The following is a 23,116-nucleotide window of genomic DNA, read 5'->3' on the forward strand; positions in this document are numbered from 1 at the left end:
GGCTACTTGCATTACCAGTTGTCTGCATTGCCCTTTGGCTTATCTACTGCGCCCAGGGTCTTCACAAAGTGCCTGGCAGCAGTAATTGCATTTTGCAGGCAAAGAAATATTCAAATATATCCATACCTGAACAATTGTCTAATTCAGGCAGAAAACACGGACATTCTTCTAAAGCATCTGGTGTTTGTAAAAGGGTTCTAACTTGTCTAGGGTACACCATAAACGAAAATAAATCACAACTGGTACCCTCTCAAAAAATTGCATTCCTGGGTGCAAGCTTCAATACAACTGTCCAAATGACTTATCTTGTGCCAGAAAAGCAAATTCAATTGGTGACTTACTTCAAACAGGTGGCCACAAAAACACTGCTATCTGCAGAACAAATTCTGCAAGCCTTTGGGTTCATGGCCTCCTGCATTCTTCTAATTCCATATGCAAGACTGCATATGAGGAAACTTCAGTGGTATTTAAAACATTTATGGAGTCAACATTGTCACAGCCTGGAAACAAGGATTCCTATTATACCTTGCCTGCAACTAGAGTTCCTATGGTAGGCAGAGGCCTGCCACCAAAACAAGGGACTGCCATTCACTCCACCCCCTGCCGCCCAAACCCTAACTACAGATGCATCAGGCTATGCTTGGGAGGCTCATCTAGCAGGAAAGTGCATTCAGGGCAAATGGAACCCAAATCAAATGCACCTACATATCAATCAGAAAGAGATGCTAGCTGTACAGAATGCACTGACAGCCTTCAAGGACTACCTTCATCCAGGACAACTAATGATAAAGACAGACAACACCACAGTTATGTGGTACATAAACAAGCAGGGGGGAATACATTCCCACCCCCTTTGCAGACTAGCCATGGAATTGTGGAACACGGCCTTATCCTATCAAATACAACTACAAGCTCAATTCCTGCCAGGAAAGATAAATACTCTGGCAGACGAACTAAGCAGAAATCCTATGGACCCACATGAATGAAAACTGGAACCACAAGTTTTCAACTTGTTGACATGCAAATGGGGGAGCCCAGACAAAGATCTTTTTGCCTCACCCCAGAACTATCAGTTGGACAAATTCTGGACATATTCTGCACAAGAATTCATCACAAAAATGCTTGGAAAGTGGATGCTCTATCATTCAGCTGGAAAAACCTATCAGTCTATGCTTTTCTCCCCCTGCCTCTGCTCTCCAAAGTTCTACTAAAGGTCAGACAGCACAAACCAAAAATTATTCGGATTGCTCCAGACTGACCTCGCCAACACTGGTACCCACTCCTGTGCAACGTGTCACACCTTCCTCTGTGGCACCTGCCTCAGACACCTTACCTACTGTCTCAGCAGAACTACCAAATTCTGCACATTCAGCTCCAAACTTTGAACCTTGCAGTGTGGCTAATCAACTAATTTCACCCTTGGCATCCCTCAGCAAACCTGTGATGGATGTCATTTTGGAGGCTAGAAGGCCTAGTACTAGAAAATCTTATGCTGACAAATGGAAAATATTCTGTGCCTTGAACCAATCACAAGGAATAAGCACAGCAATGCCCAATATTCCTCAGATTCTACAATACTTAACTGAGATGCTTCACAAGGGCCTATATTTTTCTTCCATAAAAATCCATGCCTCTGCCATTTCAGCTCATTACAACACAGAACCTCCCCTCTTCTCTCATCTTCTGCTAAAGCAGTATCTCAGAGGGGCCAAGAATTTAAGACCTCCCAGGAGAGCACCAACTCCTGCATGGGACCTCAATTTTGTTTTGGAAAAACTCACTCTCCCTCCTTTTGAGCCAGCTGCTACTGCAGACCTAAAATTTCTCTCCTGGAAAACAGCTTTCCTTTTAGCAGTCACTTCAGTTAGAAGGATTTCAGAATTACAGGCTCTTATGGTAGTGGAGCCTTTCATTATTTTTCATCCGGACAGGGGGGCTCTCAGGACCAGTCCATCTTTCATGCCTAAGGTGGTATCCAGTGTGGCTCTCAATCAGACCATTCATCTGCCAACTTTATTCCCAATCCACAGAACAAGGGTGAGCAGATTCTGCATTCATTGGATGTATACAGACAACTTAGATTCTCCTTAAACAGGACGAAATCTCTAAGAAGATCTGAACAACTTTTGGTGGCATTTGCTGCAGTGGCAGAGGGAAAGGCTATTTCAAAGCAGACTATTTCAAAATGGATAAGCCATTGTATTCGTTTCTGCTATATGCACCATGGTAAACCTATCCCCAAGGGGATCAGATCTCATTCCACCTGGGCTGCATCTACTTCTGCAGCCTTTCTCATAGGGGTTCCTACCAGAGACATTCTAGAAGCTGCTACCTGGAGCTCAGTTCATATGTTCACTAAACATTACCATTTACCTCTCTTCTCTAAATCCAGAGCTGGCTTTGCCACTACTGTCCTGCAGGGCCTTATAGCTGCTCATAATGCTGTATAAATCCATCCTCCCAACCATAGCTTTGGGATTCTACCCAAATGTAATGACTGCAACAGTGAAACACGAAGAACATAGTACAGTTGTGTACACTTACCGTAAATGTAGATGTTCAAGTGTATTCACTGTTGCAGTCCTAGTTACCCACCCTCCAGCCCCCGTTTTTTCTCTTACTATACCTCTCCTTTCTTTTACTATGCTTAAAACCCTTTTTGGTGTATTTGCTTTTGTTTGGAGGGTATATATTTTGTATTTTAACTGACATCTGGGGCAAGAAAAACTGATGTAATGGTGTCTGCTGCATGTTTTATACCCCTAACAACCTGACGTCATGGAAGAAGGGACAGCAACCGACGCAGGACCCAAGACTTTGTTAATCAGGCTGACTATGGGCAACCTGCCAGCAGATTACCCCAAATGTAATTACTGCAACAGTGAATACACTCGAACATCTACATTTATGGTAAGTGTACACAACTGTACTTTCTCACTTCTCACTATAGCGCTCAACCTCTTAGCACAAAAAAAACCTGGACAAAGCTAGGGACTTGCAGGATATTTTTACCTGTACCCAAGGTACAGGGTTTGAGCCTGAGAACCTCTAACCGCCGGGTGTATTCACACACACACACACACACACACACACACACACACACACACACACACACAAATACTGATCTTATAAACTCAGAAAATTGCTAGAATAAAAGGTTTTGTGTTACCATTTATTTTCTGAAAAATATGAAGTCTGAAATTCAAATGCCTGTCATTAGTGAATTCAGTCCTTCACTGATTTGCCCCAAAAGTCCTGTAAACCAGAGATTTATGTGGAACAGAGCAAAAATATGAGGCATAAATTCACAAGTGGTGGTGGCTAGGGACTTTAGGCTCTTTTTGCTATGTCTTATTGTTTAATCAAGGTTCACCTTTTGACCAGTGCAACCTTCTTCCCCTTTAATCCTTCTTTATGTGGACTGTAGCTGGTCAGGCATCTTTTTTGGTGGCATCCTAGCCAGTGCTCCCTTTGTAATTCGATTTTTTTACTGATAAATGGACTTAAAATTATTTTTAAGCACCTTTTTTAAATCATCACATTTTAATTTCAAACGTGGATCTGTGTATTAGTAGAAAATAGTAGAACATGAAACCACCCATAGTAGTTTTCAGTGTCATACAAATGCATATGTACATATACATGTACACATGTGTGTGTGTGCATGTTTGTCTATGTACGTATGGGTCTACTGTAAAACAATGAAATCTCATAAATTTTAAATTCATAACAGATACCATAACATCAGAAATTAAAAATATTGAAAATCCAAAACAATGAAACTTCAGAACATTGAAACTTGGCTTCATAACATTGAAAACTACATTGCACATGTAAATAAGATCCCCTCCAACTGTAACACCTAAATAACAAACACTTTCTACTACGTTTTTGCAAGGGGACAAGCCCCCCTGCACCACCCCCTGTAAATTAAATATGCCAACTCCAAGAACGCACTATAGTGAAAAAAAGTTAATTTCCTAACCTCAGTGCATGGTGATCGTGATACAGTGAGGTTAGGAAATTAACTTTTTTCCACTGTAGTGTGATCTTGGAGTTGGTATATTTAATTTAAGCTGGGTGTGCAGGGGGGGGCTTATAGTAGAAAGTGTGTTTGTTAGCTGGGTGTTGTTATAGGTGAAGGGGATGTTATTTACATATGCGTTGTAGTTTTCAATGATATGAAGCACACTTTCAATGTTCTGAGTTTTCATTGTTTTAGGTTTTCAGTATTTTGGGGTTTTGATATTTTGGTCTCAATGATGTTCTTCGTGTTTCACTGTTGCAGTCATTACATTTGGGTAATCTGCTGGCAGGTTTCCCTCAGTCGGCCTGATTAACAAAGTCTTGGTTCCTGCGTTGGTTGCTGTCCCTTCTTCCATGACGTCAGGTCGTCAGGGGTATAAAACAAGCAGCTGACGCCATTTTCTGGGTAATCTGCTGGCAGGTTGCCCTCAGTCGGCCTGATTAACAAAGTCTTGGGTCCTGCGTTGGTTGCTGACCCTTCTTCCATGACGTCAGGTCGTCAGGGGTATAAAACATGCAGCCGACGCCATTTTCATCAGTCTTTCTTGCTGCACGGTGCCCAAAGCAGAAGCAGTTCGCAAGTACTAGTCGGCCGCCTCCTGAAATTTTCATTTTCGACTTTCAGAACTGAAGTCTTCAACCTAAAGCTAAGTAACCCGTTGGGGAATCCTTTTCTTGTTCCTTACCGATGTCAGTAAAAGTTAATAATTGTATTACTTGTGGGAAGCAAATGACTCATAAGGATTTTCTTTTGTACTGTATTCCTTGCCTAGGCCCCGACCACAACATGCCTTGCTGTCGGTTTTGTGCTAAATTTAATCAACGCACTGTTAAGCGTCGGTATATTTTTGCATCTAAATATTTTGGCTCAAGATTTACCTATCCAGAAATGTCGTCGGTTAGCAATCCGACTACCGGAATACATAAAAAACGCAAAGAAAAAGAGACAGACCGTTGAGGTCCAAAATCGACGACGAAGCTTCTCCTAAGCCAGTCGCTGGTTCGCCAGTACTCAGTGAGGCGCTTTTGCAGCTCCTGATACCCGCTACCTTTGATTTGCAGGCCTCTACTGAGACCCATTCGGAGTCCAGTATGCCACGATGCACTTTAAGTATTGAACCCGCGTATGTCTCTACCTTAGATGGGTCTGGAGCCGCTGAGCAGGCACCGGCTTCTGAGGGTGTTTTCAGGCCTAAAGATTTGTATATTAAACTGACGCCATCTTCAGAAACTATGCCAAAATCAACTTCTATGTCTAAAAAAAACTACGCTTGGGCCACGTGCACAGGCCCCTATGCCTAAAAAACAAATGATCAAAATGGCTGTGGATTTAATTACCTTGATCAGGGGTCCCATCCCCCTCCTGCTAAGAGGCCTAGGCAAGGCACTAACTATGAATCATCAGATCAGGTTTCTGTTTCTTCTGGTTCCCCTTCTGATCAGGAATTATCTATTCCACCTTATGAGGACTCTGATGCAGAAGATTCCATTCCTTCTGCTTCTCCTCCTGAGGATTTTTCTTTTGGAGAAACTTTGCATACCTTAAGGGAACACTTTCATTGGGATAGTCAGGATTTTTCAGAATCTAAAAAGAGGCTTAGGGATTTCCTTATTCTACCTCAGCATAGGCCTTTGGCTATACCTCCTGTTCTAGACATGGTTGATGATGTTTTCTCAGAATCCAGCATGGCTCGTGATTCCCGGCCTCTGGCTCCTAGTAAGCCAGACAGATATTACAGGGTTCCTGACTCCCACAAATTCCTTTTTAAAAACCCTACTGCTGACCCTGAAACCATTTCTCAGGGTCCCAAGGGCGTTAAGGCTTCTACTGCTAAAAATCCTACACCTTCTGATAGAGACTCCAGGGTGCTGGATACATGGGGTAAGAACGTTTACACGTCTGCAACCTTGACAATCAGGGCTTTAAACTGTCAATTTCATATGCTTAAATATCAGCAGCATGTCATGGGCTTGCTTAAACAGAAAATTATGTTGATTTCTGACTGTGTGGAAAATGAAGAGTTACAGGATTTATTACATTCAGCTGAACAAGTTGGAAAGCATACTTTGCAATGTGGTTTTGATTCTTTGGAGACCTCTTGCAGGGCCACTGTAACTGGATCTGTGATAAGAGGGTATGCTTGGCTCAAGGAGCAAAATCTGCCTGATCATGTTAAAGCAAAATTGTTGGATGTTCCTTTACAATAGGACAGTCTATTTGGTAATAAGGCAGAAGTTTTGAAAAAAGATGGAAGATAAAGCTAAATCTATGCAAAGTGTAAAAGATTTCTTACAAGTGCAGCCACCCAGGTTCAGTAGGCACTGGCCCACTAAGAATTAGTCCTTTTCAGTACCCACCAGAGCCGCTCAGGTCAAACCCAGACACTCCAAAGGCTCCAGGTTTCAGTCACAAGGAACTTGTAGAACAAAACAATGGGGTGCCTCCACCTCCAAATCTGGAAGTAACAAGGCACCTTCCTACGATAAACTGTCTCAACGACTTTCCTCTACAATCACCAAGCACTTATCTTTTGGCCGCCCCTTTGGAGGGAAAGCTGACACTTCATGCACGAAACTGGCAACTAATTATCCAGGACAAGTGGGTTTTAAATATAGTATCCCAGGGATACAGATTCCATTTTCACACATTTCCAGTCCCAAATGCATGGCCAGATCTGCCTCCAAATCAGTGGGCAGAGGCCCAGAAACAAGTTATGTCCCTCATGAATATGGGGGCTATTCAGCCAGTGCCAGAAAAGGAAAAGGGACAAGTTGTTTATTCAAGACTTTTCCTGGTACCCAGAAAAGACAAATCATGACGTCCACTTCTGGATTTATCCATCCTAAATACATTTCTGGACATTCCAAAATTCAAGATGCTGACTCTACAACAGTTACTGCCTATACTAGGCAAGGATGGCTGGTTGGTAACTCTGGACTTGAAAGTGGCTTACCTGCATACCCCAATCAAGGAATCTTGCAGAAGATACCTCTGCTTCAAAGCAGGCTATTTGCATTACCAGTTCTCTCCACTGCCCTTTGGCTTATCTACTGCACCCAGGGTCTTCACAAAGTACCTGGCACCAGTAATTGCATCTTGCAGAGAAAGAAACATTCAAATTTACCCTTACCTGGACGATTGTCTAATTCAGACAGAAAACAAGGACACTCTTCTAAAACATCTGGCGTTTGTAAAAAGACTTCTAACTTGTCTAGGGTACACCATAAACGAAAAGAAATTGCAACTGGTACCCTCTCAAATAATTACATTCCTGGGTGCAAGCTTGAATACAACTGCCCAGATGACTTTCTTACGCCAGAGAAACAAATTCAGTTGATGACTTACTTCAAACAAGTGGCCACAAAAACCCAGCTAATCTGCAAGACAAATTCTGCAGGCCTTGGGGTTCATGGTTTCCTGCATTCTAATAATTCCATATGCAAGACTGCATATGAGGAAACTTCAGTGGTACCTAAAAAGCTTATGGAGTCAACATTGTCATAGCCTGGAAACAATGATTCCTCTCATCCCTTGCCTGCAGCAAGAATTCCTTTGGTGGGCAGAGGCCTGCCATCAAAACAAGGGACTGTCATTCATTCCACCCCCTGCCACCCAAACCCTGACTACAAACGTGTCAAATTATGCTTGGGGGGCGCATCTAGCAGGGAGATGCATTCAGGGCCAATGGAACCCAAATCAAATGCACCTGCATATCAACAAGAAAGAGATACTAGCTGTACAGAATGCTCTGACAGCCTTCAAGGACTATCTTCATCCAGAACAACTACTGATAAAGACAGACAATACCACAGTCATGTGGTACATAAACAAGCAGGGGGGGGTACACATTCCTACCTTCTTTGCAGACTAGCCATGGCTTTGTGGAATACGGCCTTGACTTATCAGATACATCTACAAGCTCATTTCCTGCCAGGAAAGCAAAATACTCTGGCAGACGAACTAAGCAGAAATCTTATGGACCCACACGAATGGAAACTGGATCCACAAATCTTCAGCAAGTTGACACAGAAATGTGGGAGCCCAGACATAGATCTTTTTGCCTCACCCCAAAACTATCAGTTGGACAAATTCTGCAGAAGAATTCATTACAAAAAAGCATGGAAAGTGGATGCTCTATCCTTCAGCTGGGAAAAACTATGCCTTTCCCCCTCTGCCTTTGCTCTCCAAGGTCTTACTAAAAGTCAGACAGGAAAGACCAAAAATGATTCTGATTGCTCCAGACTGGCTTCGCCAACTCTGGTACCCACTCCTACGCAGTATGTCACACCTTCCTCCCTGGTACCTGCCTCAGGCACCTTATCTACTGTCTCAGCAGAACTACCAAATTCTGCACACTCCTCTCCAAACTCTGAATCTTGCAGCATGGCTAATCAACTAATTTTACCTCTTACATCTCTCAGCAAACCTGTGATGGATGTCATTTTGGAGGCTAGAAGGCCTAGTACTAGAAAATCCTATGCAGACAAATAGAAAAGATTCTGTACCTGGAACCAAGCACAAGGAATAAGCACAGCAATGCCCAATATTCCTCAGATTCTGCAATATTTAACTGAGATGCTTCACAAAGGCCTATCCTTTTCTTCCATAAAAATCCATGCTCTGCCATTTCAGCTCATTACAACACGGAGCCTCCCCTCTTTTCTCATCCCCTTCTAAAGCAGTACCTCAGAGGGGCCAAAAACTTAAGACCTCCCAGGAGAGCACAAACTCCTGCATGGGACCTCAATTTTGTGTTGGAAAAACTCACTCTACCTCCTTTTGAGACAGCTTCTATGGCAGACCTAAAATTTCTCTCTTGGAAGACGGTTTTTCTTTTAGCAGTCACTTCAGCTAATAGAATTGCAAGCCCTCATGGCAGTGGAGCCTTTTATTATCTTTTACCCGGACAGGGTGGCTCTCAGGACCAATCCATCCTTTATGCCTAAAGTGGTATCTAGTGTGACCCTTAATCAGACCATTCATCTGCCAACCTTCTTTCCATATCCACAGAACAAGGGTGTGCGGATTCTGCATTCATTGTATGTACACAGACAACTAAGATTCTACTTAGGACAAAATCTCTAAGAAAATCTGAGCAATTTCTGGTGGCATTTGCTGCAGGGGCAGAGGGAAAGGCTATTTCAAAGCAGACTATTTCAAAATGGATAAGCCACTGTATTCGTTTCTGCTACATGCACCATGGTAAACCTGTCCCCAAGGGGTACAGATCACATTCCAACAGTGCTGCATCTACTTCTGCAGCCTTTCTCAGAGGGATTCCTACCAGAGACATTCTAGAAGCTGCTACCTGGAGCTCAGTTCATACATTCACCAAACATTACCATTTACCTCTCTTCTCTAAATCCAGAGCAGGTTTTACCACTGCTGTCCTGCAGGGCCTTATAGCTGTTCCTAATGCTGTATAATTCCATCCTCCCAACTATAGCTTTGGGATTCTACCCAAATGTAATGACTGCAACAGTGAAACACGAAGAACATAGTACAGTTGTGCACACTTACCATAAATGTAGATGTTCGAGTGTATTCACTGTTGCAGTCCTGGTTATCCACCCTCCAGACCACTGTCTTTCTCTTGCTATACCTCTTCTTTCTTTTACTATGCTTAAAAGCCTTTTTGGTGTATTTGCTTTTATTTGGAGGTATACTTTTTGTGTTCTAAATTATATGCATATATATCTATATATATATATATCTATATATATATATATATATATATATATATATATATATATTTATATATATTTTACTCCCCATTTGAGGGGTACCTGACATCTGGGGCAAGAAAAACTGATGAAAATGGCGTCAGCTGCATATTTTATACCCCTGACGACCTGACATCATGGAAGAAGGGACAGCATCCGACGCAGGACCCAAGACTTTGTTAATTAGGCCAACTGAGGGCAAACTGAACTGCCAGCAGATTACCCAAATGTAATGACTGCAACAGTGAATACACTCGAATATCTACATTTATGGTAAGTGTACACAACTGTACTTTTTGAATTTCAACATTATGAAATTTCAATGTTTTGATGTAGACACACATATATATATATGTATGTGTATATATATATATATATATATATATATATATATATATATATATATACACACACACACACACACACACACAGGTAACGATAAATAAGTTTTCTTTTTGCCATTTTTCATTCACTCCAGGATTACCTAATTTGCCGAAATGCTGCCTTCACTTTTACTTCACTCCTTCTCATGAATATTATTCTGCATATATTGTTCCCACGCATTGCTGTTATTTCTGTAGACCATTAAAGTTCTTTTCCTGGAAGATTCTATTTTTGGTAATGGTGAAACTAAAATTCTTGTCCTAGAAGATTCTATTCTTGATGATAATGATATCAGTCAGAAGGATGTCAAATCTCCAAGCCCTTATACAAAGAGTCTTGCATGGTCTTCTTCCATAAGGATAGAATAAGCCTTAAGTAAAACCCCTCTTGTATACCAAAAGTGGTCTCTGAATTTGCCTTTCAGTCAGGCTGTTCAACTACCTACATTTTCCCTAACTGTGAAAACAAAGGAGAAAGACTACTGCAGTGCTTCCCCAGAGGCACATCTGGTATTCCACTGTTAAAAGACATGAGTCAAATGGGCTTGCTCTTTATATCCTTCATGTTAGCAGAGTAGTTAGACCAATCTCAAACAGAGACTTTCCAAACATCTTGCTGTCTGCACACACTATTATTGAAGATCATAAGGTTTTAGGTTCTATTCCCACCCAAGGTTATTGGGTTAATTTTTAGTTATTGACACTACACTGCAGGATTAAGGGGTGCTACACTCCTGATTGTGCCATCCTTTAAAAGAGATGATAAACTGAGGTCTATTATGTCCGAGGTGGTGATAGCTCAGGTGGTTGTAAAAGATCCTATTGCATTTATCGCCAAAATGTAGGGGAAGCTTTCCACTACCCTGTCCAAATTTCCCCTGATTAGTATGAATACCTCCTAGGGTCTTCCCTGAATAGAATCAGTTGATGTAGTGGGACTAACCCTGTCAGCAGAGGAAAAATTAAATAAATAAAGGACTCCAGCAAGAATTAAAAAAAAAAAAAAACTACCACCGTAACAAAACAAGCAAAGGAAAATATGAAGGTATTACTGATTTATGTTAGTAGCCTGAGCAAGAAACTCCACTCTGTACAAAGCCCTTCACTCTCCCTGGAAGACATTAATGTCTGTGCATTAACTGTGGCATGGTTTCATATAGAGGAGAGCACTCCAGCTGTACAGGTCTGTAATTTATTCCACATGTTTAAACCAACTACTGTACAGGAGGGGAAAAAGGTGGAGGTGTGTTTGTCTACATCCAGAAGAAACTTGCATCGAGGCTAGTAAAGCAGTGTGGTGCAGTAGAGCTTCTTTATGTCTAAATAATCATCAGAAAGGTTCCTTACCAAATTTTAGCTAATGATAGAACCCCATTTGTGACAAAAGAAAGGCACAACGTCTGTCTACAGAAACTAGACTCGCTCAGTGTTAAACATAGTACCATTTCCTAGGTGATTTAAACTCTTCAGCTATAGATTGGGAAGCCTACACCACCACTAGTGCACAAGCACAGAGATTCTTGCAGTTTGTTAATACAAATGCCCTGGAAAAATTAGAGCAACCACTTGGAGGAAGTAACATCTTGGATCTTGTCCTTACTAATATGGGAGCATCTTGCACCATCCCATGAGTATCTTCATCACTTGTTAGGTCTGACCATAAAGCAATCCCCTTCTAAATAAAACTGAAACCAGAGCTCCCTTCCAGCCACAGTACCTTCAGAAATTTCTTTAAGACAGACTGTCTATTCCTAAGTGATATATTTGCAAGTTTAAACCCCACCAAACTAAGTTAGCTCCACTGAATATGCAGAAATGTACACTACCGCAGTATACCAGCATGTAAACAGCTGCATAGATGCAGCTGTTCCCCATAGGAACAAGTGAAGGGCAAACTGCAGAAACAAACTCACATGGTGAAACCATAATCTCAACAAGCTTTATAATAAAAGGAAAAGAATTTTGATCAAAAGTAACAAGAGTAATTCTCTGAATTTTGAGCCCTTTTCACTGAAATAAACTACTCACGAGCTTAATAAAAATAAAATCCACCAAAGCCAAGTCTGAAGCTAAAATAGGTACCCAAGCCAAAGACAGTCAAAATGCATGTTTTAGTTATGTTCATAACCTCAGAAGCACAGTGGAACAATGCACTGAGCTGAGTGTGAAAGATGTTACCTACACTGAGGCTGTAGGTATAGCAAAATTACTGACCAATAAATTTAGCTCTGACTTGACCCCTCTCTCCCCTACATTTGTCCCTCAAGGTATACGTGAAACTGTCTTGCTACCAGCTCTCTCACAAGACCAAGTTCTAAAAGTGCTATCAAAATCTAAAAGTACTGCATCAGTGGGCCCTGACAGTATCATTGGATGCATCTTAAATAACATGAAGCACAGTTTAGCAACAGCACTGTTCAGTCTCTATCTCCATACAAGTTTTGTACCAAGCAAATAGAGAACAGCTTTAGTCATTCTCCTGCATAAGTGCGGGTCTTCCACAGATCCAGGCTATTATGGACTGTCTGGCCAGCCTCATTTGCAAAGCCATGGAAAGACTTATGGAATTAATCAATCAGGACATAAGGAATCTCCAAACACTCGACCCATCTTAGTTTGGATTCATCAAGGTCAGGTCATGCTTACTCAACCTGGTGGATTGTTTGAAAAGGTCACCAAAGCAGTGGATGAAGGCAAAAAGGTGCACATCACATAGCTCATCCTGGCAAAGCTTTTGACTCATTTCCCCAGTCAGGCATAGTAGAAAAGCTAAATAAACTGGGAATAAAATCTTATGTCACTTGCTGGATTGCCAACTGACTCACAAATAGGCTGCAGATGATCAAAATAGGGGATGTTACCTCCACAAAGAGACCAGTCACCAATGGACTACCCCAGGATTCTGTGCTGGGATTTCTCCTGTTTGTCATCTACTTTTCTAAATTAAAAACCCATACTAAAGGTCTATGGCTGAGAAAGTTTGCAAATGACTGCAAACTAGGAGCAGTCATTAAATCCCCAAATTACTTGGCCATCTTGCAGGATAGTTTGTCTGAAGTAAATAACTCTTGTCAAAATTAAGGAGTGAAACTAAATGCCAAATAATGCATTATTACATCCTTTGAAAAGTCATGTACCCCAGAGAACTACCACATTGACAACACACCTGTAAGATTTGTCCCGGTTTTGACAACTTATGTGGACAATGACTTAACTTTTAACCAACATGGGGTCTGTTGTAAGAAAATGCTTATATATTGCACAGCTTATAAACAAAGGGATTGTGTCTAGCTCTAGAGATGTCATTGTCCCCCTTTACTCAGCCCTCATTAAGCCAGTCATTGAATATAATGCTGTCTTTGGCATGCATCTGTCTAGACACATGCAACAACTGGAATGCCCTGAGAGATACCTTATTAAAATGATACAAGGCCAAAACAACATATCCTACATAAACCGACTAAAACCCTGTCACTATGTATGGTATCCTACAGACTGCTAGAAGGTGACCTATGTCTGGCATACAAGGCATCTTCTGACCCATTGCTGATGGATTTACTGCACATCAGTAAAATTAAATGGCATCAGAAATATTCGGTCTAGAGATGTACACTTCTGCTTGCAACATCATTCAAAAGGTTTTGAGGGACATGTATATATCTCACAGAGGATACTGTTGCTGTAGAACAGACTCCCCATCCACATAAAACAAATTTCATCCCAGTCCGTATTCAGGCGCAGCTTAGATTTTTAGATGGGAAACAAAAAAGTTACTCCAGGACTGCCCCCTGTACTACTAATGGTCAAAGGCAGCTATCCCATGTACGGATCCCCTTAAATATTTTTATGGTATGATCCCACTTATTCTTATTATGGGTAATATATAGTTAATTAAAATATATAATTATTATCAACCACTGGATGGCCAAGGCCAAGCTGTAACCAAATAGGATAGATTATTTCAAGCACAAAAAAATAAACTGGCTAGACTTAAAGTGGCCCACAAGGGCAGCTGGCCTAGTACTTACCTACAAACCTATAAGAATCCCTTGAAGTTCATGGTCAAAGTGCACTCCGGAACAGCAGTCACCATAGCTACTTTCTTCAATAATCTGTCAATTCAGGCATTTGTTAGTCAGCAGCTTGGATGCCTCTGTACTCTTTCTACTAGCATGACAAACTTTTTTTAAAACATTTTTATTAAAACTGCGGTGGTGGTGCTGCGGTATCGTTGTCGCCTCACAGTTAGACGTTGCCCGTTCGATTCTCAGTTAGAGCGTCTTCTGTGCAGCGACATGCGTGAATGGACGTTCCTTCGTTGAAGGTTGTGTGTTAGGCCCGGCAAGCCAGTACGTAAAAATCTATTGCCAATCATTAGCGGACCGGAGTTCCGCTGTGGCGACCCCTAACCTGGAAAAGCCGAAAGACGCAAACAAACATAGTATAGTAATGGCATGGATATAAGGGTATACATACATTAACCGAAAAAACAAAAGTAGATCATAGTAACATTTTCCATTATTTTCATGCAGTATATGTATATGTTATCTTTTTAACTGTTTTCTTTCACTCCAGCATTAGATACATTGCTTAATTCCTTCCTTCCCTTGAGCCTCACTCTTCCTCTTGAATATAATTCTGGTTGTATTGTTTTCACAAAATCCATTTATTTCTGTGCAATTTGTGCAGAGAATAAAAGCTATGAGCTGATTGCAGTCTGTTTGATTCCTTAGATAGTGCCCCAGAGACCCCAAAAAGTGGCACTCAGATCTAGCACGTATACCCAGGTAACAAATAAGTAAATGATAATGCCCAGTTACGTAACAAGTAGGTGGTACCTGACAGATCCAAAAGGCTTTTGAAAAGTCTGTCTTGTTCATTATATTTCTGATATATAACAAATGCAGTGCAGTGTCAGCTCATGATGTGATCTAATTGTAGCAGTCATCATAAAGGTATGGTTGCTGTCAAGAAGGGAGTACATTTGTTTATGTATAAGCATTTGCATTATTTTGACCTGTTTGGAGCATGGAACTGGTGGTAACATCATAGTTTGTCACTTTTAACCATTTTATTAATCAACATGTATTAAGTGGTCCATGAATATTTTATGGTTTCATCTACTATCATTTGAATGTCAGGTTTTACAGCCCACAGAAGTTTGTTTTGCTGTTGCACATTGTTCTTTGATATTTTTTACACATATAACTTTACTAAATTCAGTTATACTGAAATAGTTATTTTTAATTAGTTATGAAATACTAAAGGAATATGGAGGACCATCTTGGCACTGATATGCTTTGGCAGAATAGTGATTGCATTGAGATTTTAATGCCTTCTGTCATGTTTGTCAGTGATATGCTGCAAAGTCCTCTCCCTTGACAGTTGCATTTTTGAGGTGTCACCTTGAACTATACATTTCTTTAACGTTTCTTTAAGTAGCACTGCATTTTCATCAATGATTTTGTTTTCTGCCTTAGGAGAAAAAGAAAATTATACATGAGTGTGCAAGTTCTGTTGACTTGGATAAGGAAAAGGAGAGTAAAAAAGGAGAAATGGATTTTGAAGATCATACAGAAGAACCAAAATGCCAAGCAGAAGAGATGCATCAAAGTACAAATACTAATATAAAAGAAGAGCCTGAACAAAATGAAAAATCAAGGTAAGGATTAACATTGAAGTATTTGTAATCTTAAAAAAAAATCCATATGCTGATGCAAATGAACCTTGTATTTCTGTTGGCATTTTTTTATGTGTACTGCACTAAGTTTATATGTTTGTTAGCATAACCATGTTGATTACAAACATTTAACACCATAAATACAAATAAACAAAAGTTGACAATAATGAAAGTGGGGTATACCCTTATGAGGACCTTGTATAACATTAGCATTAAAACAAGATGTTACATACTAAGAGACAGTAGACTTAATCCTTCACCTGTTTTGCCTTTTCCTCAGTGCATGCTAGTAAGTGACAAAATAACTCCTGATATGCCCAGGAGGGCTGACTTTTATATAGTTCTTGATATAGTCGGCCAGTTGACATGAAATGTATTGTGCTCCATCTCCTGATATATGACATGGTTTGCCAGACACCTTGAGATTCAGAGGAATAGTTGCAGAAGTATGGAATGTCAGAAAGGGGTTGCAAGTAAGATGAGATGGTATTGATCAGGACAGAGTGATGTATTAAACTGTATTTCCATCAGAATGTGTGATATGGAATCATGACCAGTCTTATTGCATCCAGCTAAAAGTTGCATTTTGAAAAGTGTGTGAAAAATAATTCACAAGTTTTAGTGCCCAAAAATGCCTTCTATGATATTAAGTCACCTGTAATTTGAGCCTAACCAAGTATTGCCGGTAGTCACTCTGCAGCTGTTCGTGCCAAGATGCTAAGTATATTTTCCCTTATAGGATCCATTGCACTTTGCAGAAGGATGTTTAGTTAAAGCACACTTCGCTGACAAGAGTTACTCCTTGCACATGCATTTCATTGAATCATTTACATATTGAATTCTAATGTGAGATTTTAGTTTTGCAGGGAGACAGGTCATAGTGCTTAGGAGAAGAATGAAAAAACAATGTTGTCAGCAGTTATCCCTCCCTCATTGTCACAGTTGTGCAACTTGGAATTGTAACAATTGAGAGAGCGACATGGTGGACACAGACCCCAACATCGGGGCTTATGCAGAAATGCTGTCAGGTTATTATAATGTGCTTTAATTTATGACTATACTTCACTCATCTGCTTCAACTGTTGATATTGGGAGTTTATGGTTTCTCATCATTCTCTAAAATGGTGGATTTTATTTTCCTTGTAACCATTATTGTACATGATGTAATATGCTTGCTTAAATGTTTTATTTTCTGTTTGTATATACTGTTAATCTCTCATTGCATTTTGTCATATCACAGCTGATCCTTTTCTGTTTTTGTAAAAAGCTCAATGTTATTCAGTTTGTTTACTCTCTGTATCTTTATTGTCTTTTGGCTCTGATCATGACTGAAAACAGTCCCTAGAACAGCTCATCTACCCCATTAACACATCGAAAAATTAACTTGGTAAATAAATGCATTTTCTGATTCACTGCATTGCATTGCATTTGTCTAATGGCAAAAGGTGACAAGTCTAGTCTGTACTTTTTTTTTTTTAATTGTCTTACCGTTCTACTTTTCCATTCCTGCTGTCACTTTACCCTTCAACCTGTCTCATGCACTTCTGAATGCTTCTGTGGATGTCTTCTTCATTTCTCATTCAATAGGTCCACAACACTGTCTAGGGAGTAATTAATCACTATGGTTCGTCTCTTGTTCAGAATGATCCTATTACATCATCCTGACATGATCTTGTACGTCTTTATCTTGTCTCTACCTTCCCTTTTGGACTCTAGTGAGAAGTCTAGTTGCTGTAGACTTTGGTCATATTTCATTCCAGGCTTCTGTCTTGTAGCTTTCCTCTGGATTCCTTCCAGCAGCCTCTAGAACTGCTTGCAGTACTTAAGATGAGTTCTGAACAAAGCCCTCTAGAGTAGAGCATTATTTCTTTGCCTCTGGAATCTAACTCCATGTAGCAGATGCACCCCATCATTCTATTTGCTGCTGACAGTGTGCTGTCACTCTGTTCCCAATGGTCCAGACCATTTCTGAACTGTTGCCATCATTTCCTGTCCCTCAGCAGATATTTCACACCAGAGTTGCTGTGGCATTAAAGCATTACTTTGCATTTGTTTGCTCTGAAATGCAACTGAGGGGTTGGAGGTCGGTACAGTGGTTAAAATATTTACCTCATAAACACAAGGTATAGGGTTTGATTCCTACCTTTGGTCACTGGGCCGTCATTGCCTAGACATGTGGTAATCTGCAGCCTGATTGCATAATATTTACCTATGAGCCTAACCTTCAACTACCATGTTTTTGCCTACTTGTTCTGCCTTTCTAAATCCTTTGCTAGGCTCACCCTCACTATCCTGCACTGCAGCACCTGTCTTTGTTAGCAGCAAAGAGGTTGATCCTGTCCTTGTTTTCCTCCGATATGTCTGAGGCAAACATACTGAAGAGTACTAGACTTAGGGTAGACCCCTGTAGAAGTCAACTAGTCACTTTCCTGATTCCTGACATTATCCCTTTAAACACATGCCTCTGTATTGTACCATTCAGCCATACAGCTATCCATTTCCTCAGTCTTGGTCCTGCAACCAACCTCTCCATTTTTTTCCAGTCTTTTATGTGGGGCCAGGTAAAAGGTAGTGCTGAAGTCCAAGTAGACTGTGTCCTCTCACATTCACCTATAACTCAGTCATAAAACTGGATCAGTTTTGACCGGCAGCTCCTTCTGGCAATCAACCTATGTTTGAGTCTTCTACTGTTCCAAACTGAAGTTACATTGGACAAATAATTTGATCTGAAGTTGTTGTTTTCATTTGATCTTCAACCTGTGGGACTCAGAACTGGCATGGATCTGGCTCAGCCGTATACTCATGCACCGGAACTGAAATACAAACTCCTCCCTACCCATAATGTCCCGCTGTCCCTCCTCCCATCAGATATTATTTGCTGCTCATTTTGAACAGCACAGGTTGCAGTTGGTCCAAGTTCCTCCAAGGTTTTTTTAGGGGTTTGTAAGTACTTTTCTTGGGTCTTATCTTCCGATTCTCTACTTCTACTTACACTTTCTCTTCTGCCTTTCTATCCCCGCATTAGACATTTTGATTAGTTAAAAAAAAAAAAAAAGTCTTCCTGCTACCTTTCTATTCTCTCTTTCTTTCCTTTCTTTTTTTGTTGTGTGTGTGTGAGTGCCTGAATTTTTTTCTTGTCCCTATGGTCGAAACTCCAAAACCAGGGTTCAAAATGTTTGTGAAGTGTGGGCATAAGATTCCTCCATCTGATGCCCACACTGTACATGGTGTGTTTGGGGGTCTCACATTTTGATTCCTTCTGCTCGATTTACATGGGTCTCAACCCCTGCACACTTATCAACAGGAGGAATAAGCTTATCCTGAAGGGCCTACTTCCTCCACCCATCGTGGCCTCTTCTTCCACCACCTCTGCTTCTGGGATTCAAACTCCTGCCAAGAAGCCTGGGGATGGAGAGTGGGTCAGACACAAGGAGTGGGATTGGCTGAGGAAGAGATCTCCTGTGCAGCCTTCCTTGGCTGAACCACCTGCTAAGTCTAGGCCCAAGTTAGCCTGGAGTTCTCCTCAGCTACGGTCGGCTCGCTTCTTCCCAGAGTTGGAGAGTTCTTAGGCTAGGTCTCCTGGCTCTGACTCCCTTTGGCACCATTCCAGGCAGGGTTCGGTGCCTTCCTGTGTTCAGCCCACTTGGAACCTGTCTGAAGCCGAGTTGGACGGGATGATGAAGTTTCTTCGGGCCCAGATTCATCTGGGAGTCTTGCCTGTGCTGTCCCCCTACGGAGCCGTGAGCACGCTGTCTGGTTTCCTCCCGATATCTCCTTCTGCTTTGATGTCTTTTGGTCTGAGGTTTCCAAGTGTTAAGGCTTTGTCGCCGATGGTCCCTGGTACCTCGATACCAATAGTTATCATGAATGATTCAGCTCTGATGTGGTCAGAGCAGACTGACTGTCAGAGCCGTAGCTTCGGCATCAGCTCTGAGGGGCTAGCACTGACTGCAAGGCTTTCAGAGCTGTCCCTTCCTCTCTGGGTTTAGACGTGGGGAAGCTCTGCTCCGACTCTCCCCACAATGCCTGGGAAGGTGACCAGGCAGGGTCTGACGCTGATGATTTTGGCTCCTCCTGCACTGCCTTCCATGGTCCACTCACCTTCGGTGTTCCAGGTGGTGGAGAGGGTCCTCTTGGCTCCTTCAAGAGCCTTGACACTTTTATCCTCGGATTCCACCGTGGCTCCTTCTGCTCTAGGCTGGAGACTTCTGTTCTGCCCCCTCAGGGACAGCCTACTGCCAGACCTCCCCCAGGAGGTTCTTCTTCAGGAATCTCCCAAAGCTTCCAAGTCCTCCCAGGACTTTCCCTCTGAGGAGGCTCTTTGGAAGCATGCGTCCAAGGGGAGGCACTTAGATTCACCACCAAAATCTCTCACTGATGATACAGACTTGGATGAACGGGAGGTTTCCCCTTGGTCATCCCCTGATAATATCTCCTTTGATGATGTCATGGAAATCCTGCACCAGAGAGGTGGGTGGTTTACCCTCAAGCCCAACCCCAATGAGTCTGTATTCCTGGAAGCATTTGGCACAGGGCCTTCTACTTCTTGTGTGTACCCCTCCCCCCTGTGAATCCATTAGTGGATCTTATTTCTAGTAGGGCATGGAAGGAACTGGACACAGTTAAGCCCATCCCTAAGCACCCAGACAAGGTTCTCAGTGCTCCTTCAGACACACCCCATTGGTCACAGGGTTCCCCAGTCGATGCCATGGTGGTTGCGGCGGCTACCAAGAAGGAGCTGGACCAGGAGAGCTCTTGGGTCCATCCCCCAGAGAAGGAGTTTAGGGTGATGGACCACTTTGGGATGCAAGCATATGCTTCAGCCACCTTCTGTCTGTGTGCACTGAACTATTTGGCCCATATTTAGGAGGTCACTAAGTCTGCCCCGGGGTCCCTGTCAGCAGGGAAGAAGGTTTTCTCCTCCCGTATGGCCACCCTACCTTCCATTTCTAACAAGTCCATGAGACTGCTTTCTCATGCAACTGAAGGTGCCTCTAGGGCTGCTGGGGTGGGCGTTGCCATTAGTCTGCATGCCTGGCTCTGGCTTTGTGCTTTTTCGGAACCTTTCAAGACATCATTCATGAATGGCCCCTTTGACTGTTCAACCTTGTTTGGCAAAACTATTTGTGATACTCTTACCCAGAACAAGAAAGACTGGAAGACCTTGTCTGCTGTTGGGATCTGCTTCTCTACTCTGCAAAGATCCTTTTTGAGGAATCAGCATGGGGTCAAAAAGATGTGGTTTCGGAAATCTAAGAGATTTTCCCAGGATGCTCAGGGTCAGCTGATATACAGAGGTTACTCCACCCCCCTTTTTTTATCCTCCCTCTCCGACAAAACACCTCTCAGATGTTCCACCTGCTCAATGGGAGGAGGCAGCTGTAGAAATCAAAAAACGAGTAAGCCAGCCCGTTCCCCCAGACCAGTCCACATCAGGCATTTATTCCAGGTTCTTGTTGGTGCCAAAGAAAATGGGGGTCTTAAAACCCATCCTGGATCATTCTACCCTGAACCTGTCCGTTGTCAAGACAAAGTTTTGAATGGTCACCCTACATTCCATTCTGCCCTTTCTGCAGATGAATAACTGTATGTGCTCGGTGGACCTTCAGGATGCGTACTATCATGTGAAGATGATCAGATGCTCCAGATGGTTCCTTCGCTTCCGCCTGGGAGCCAGTCATTTTCGGTTCAGATTGCTCCCCTATGGACTCTCCACTGTCCCCCGGGTGTTTACCAAAGTGATGGCAGTACTGGCAGCTTACCGGCTGCTGCAGGGGTTTCAAGTCTTTCCCTACCTGGACAGTTGGCTCCTTTCTGCTCCCTCCAGGCATCGACTGATTCAGGACAGGGATTGTCTTCTCCTCCTACCCACTTCCCTGGGCATCACAATCAATCTAGCCAAGTCAAACATGGTGCCTGTTCAGGTGTTGGACTTTATAGGTGCTCGGTTGGATGCGATACATGGTAGGATGTTTCTGCCTCCAGACAGGTTATTATCATTTCAGTATCACGTGAAGGCTGTTCTTCAGACCCATCTTCCCCCTGCAAAGTATGGTTTGGGATTTGGGGTCTATGGCAGCCACGATCACCCTTTTACCAGTCGCATGCCTTCACATGAGGATTCTTCAGTGGACCTTAGCAGTTCAATGGTCCCTTCTCAACCTTCAGTTGTTGAATCTGGTCTGGCTGTCCCAAGTTTTAAGGACTCTCTCCAGTGGTGGCTTCAGTTCCCAGACCTTCTTCTGGGCCATCCATTTGATGTTCATCATGTTACACTGCTGCAGTCATCACACTTGGGTTATCCTGCCGTCAGGCGGTCCCACAGTTGGCCAGAGTTCCAAAGTCTTGGTTTGGCGTCGGTTGATGTTGCTTCTTCCCTGACGTCAATGTGCCAGGGGTATATAAGAGGCATCCAATGCCATTTTCTTCAGTCTTTCTTGCCGTGCGGTGCCCGAAGCAGAAGCAGTTCGCAAGTGCCGGTCGGCCGACTCCTGAGATTTTCAAATCGAATTTCAGACCGAAGTCTTCATTAAAGCTAAGTACCCCGTTGGGGAACCTTTTCTTGCCTCAGTCCGATGTCAGAAAAAGTTTAACAATTGTATTTCTTGGAAGCAAATACCTCATAAGGACTTTCATTCTTATTGCATTCCTTGCCTAGGCCCAGACCACGACGTCACAGGTTGTCTGTTTTGTGCTAGGTTTAACAAACGTGCTATTAAACGTCGGTTTGATTTCGCCCGACATTATTTTGGTAGGAAATTTAATTATACCATGCCATCGGAGCAACCGACAACCGGAATGCATAAAAAACGCAAAGATAAAGACAGGCAGCCGAGACCCAAACCAGACTCAGAGGCCTCTGCTAGGCCAGTCGCCGGTTCTCCGGTTTTCAGTGAGGCGCCTACACAGCCCCTGACGACCGCTGATTTAGAACCCCAGGCGGCATCCTATTCCCAAGCGGAGATTGCTAGGCCTCCACAACCTTTACCTTCAGGCCCTTCCGACTCCATGGCTGAAGGAGATTCCGGTGCAGTTGAAACGTTTTCAGTTGCAGAAGGCATCTTCAGACCGACTACACTCACTATTAAATCTTATGCAAAGCAGCTGAAAACCCCTTTAAAAACAAAGAAGACTGTACAGCAGTCTCCAGTACAAAGCCCCATGCTTAAGAAACAGATGCTTAAGATGGCTGAAGATTTAATTACCCTTATCAGGGGTTCCCATCCCCCTCCTGATAAAAGGCCAAGACAGGAGGAGGACTATGCTTCCTCTGACCAGGTTTCAATTTCTTCAGATTCTTCTG

The 23,116-nt window shown here is 42.4% G+C and overlaps 1 protein-coding gene across 1 annotated transcript in view; it reads left to right on the forward strand.

The window, feature by feature from the left end:
* Positions 1-23,116, forward strand: part of ARID4B (AT-rich interaction domain 4B) — a 2,517,944-nt gene that overhangs the window by 1,654,613 nt on the left and 840,215 nt on the right. The window contains exon 12 of the mRNA XM_044058160.1: positions 15,614-15,795. Within this exon, the coding sequence (XP_043914095.1) occupies positions 15,614-15,795 (182 nt within the window). The remainder of the gene's footprint in view (positions 1-15,613; positions 15,796-23,116) is intronic.

The sequence above is a fragment of the Protopterus annectens genome, chromosome 16.part0, assembly GCF_019279795.1.
Source record: "Protopterus annectens isolate FY-2018-M chromosome 16.part0, PAN1.0, whole genome shotgun sequence".
Lineage (NCBI taxonomy): Eukaryota > Metazoa > Chordata > Ceratodontiformes > Protopteridae > Protopterus > Protopterus annectens.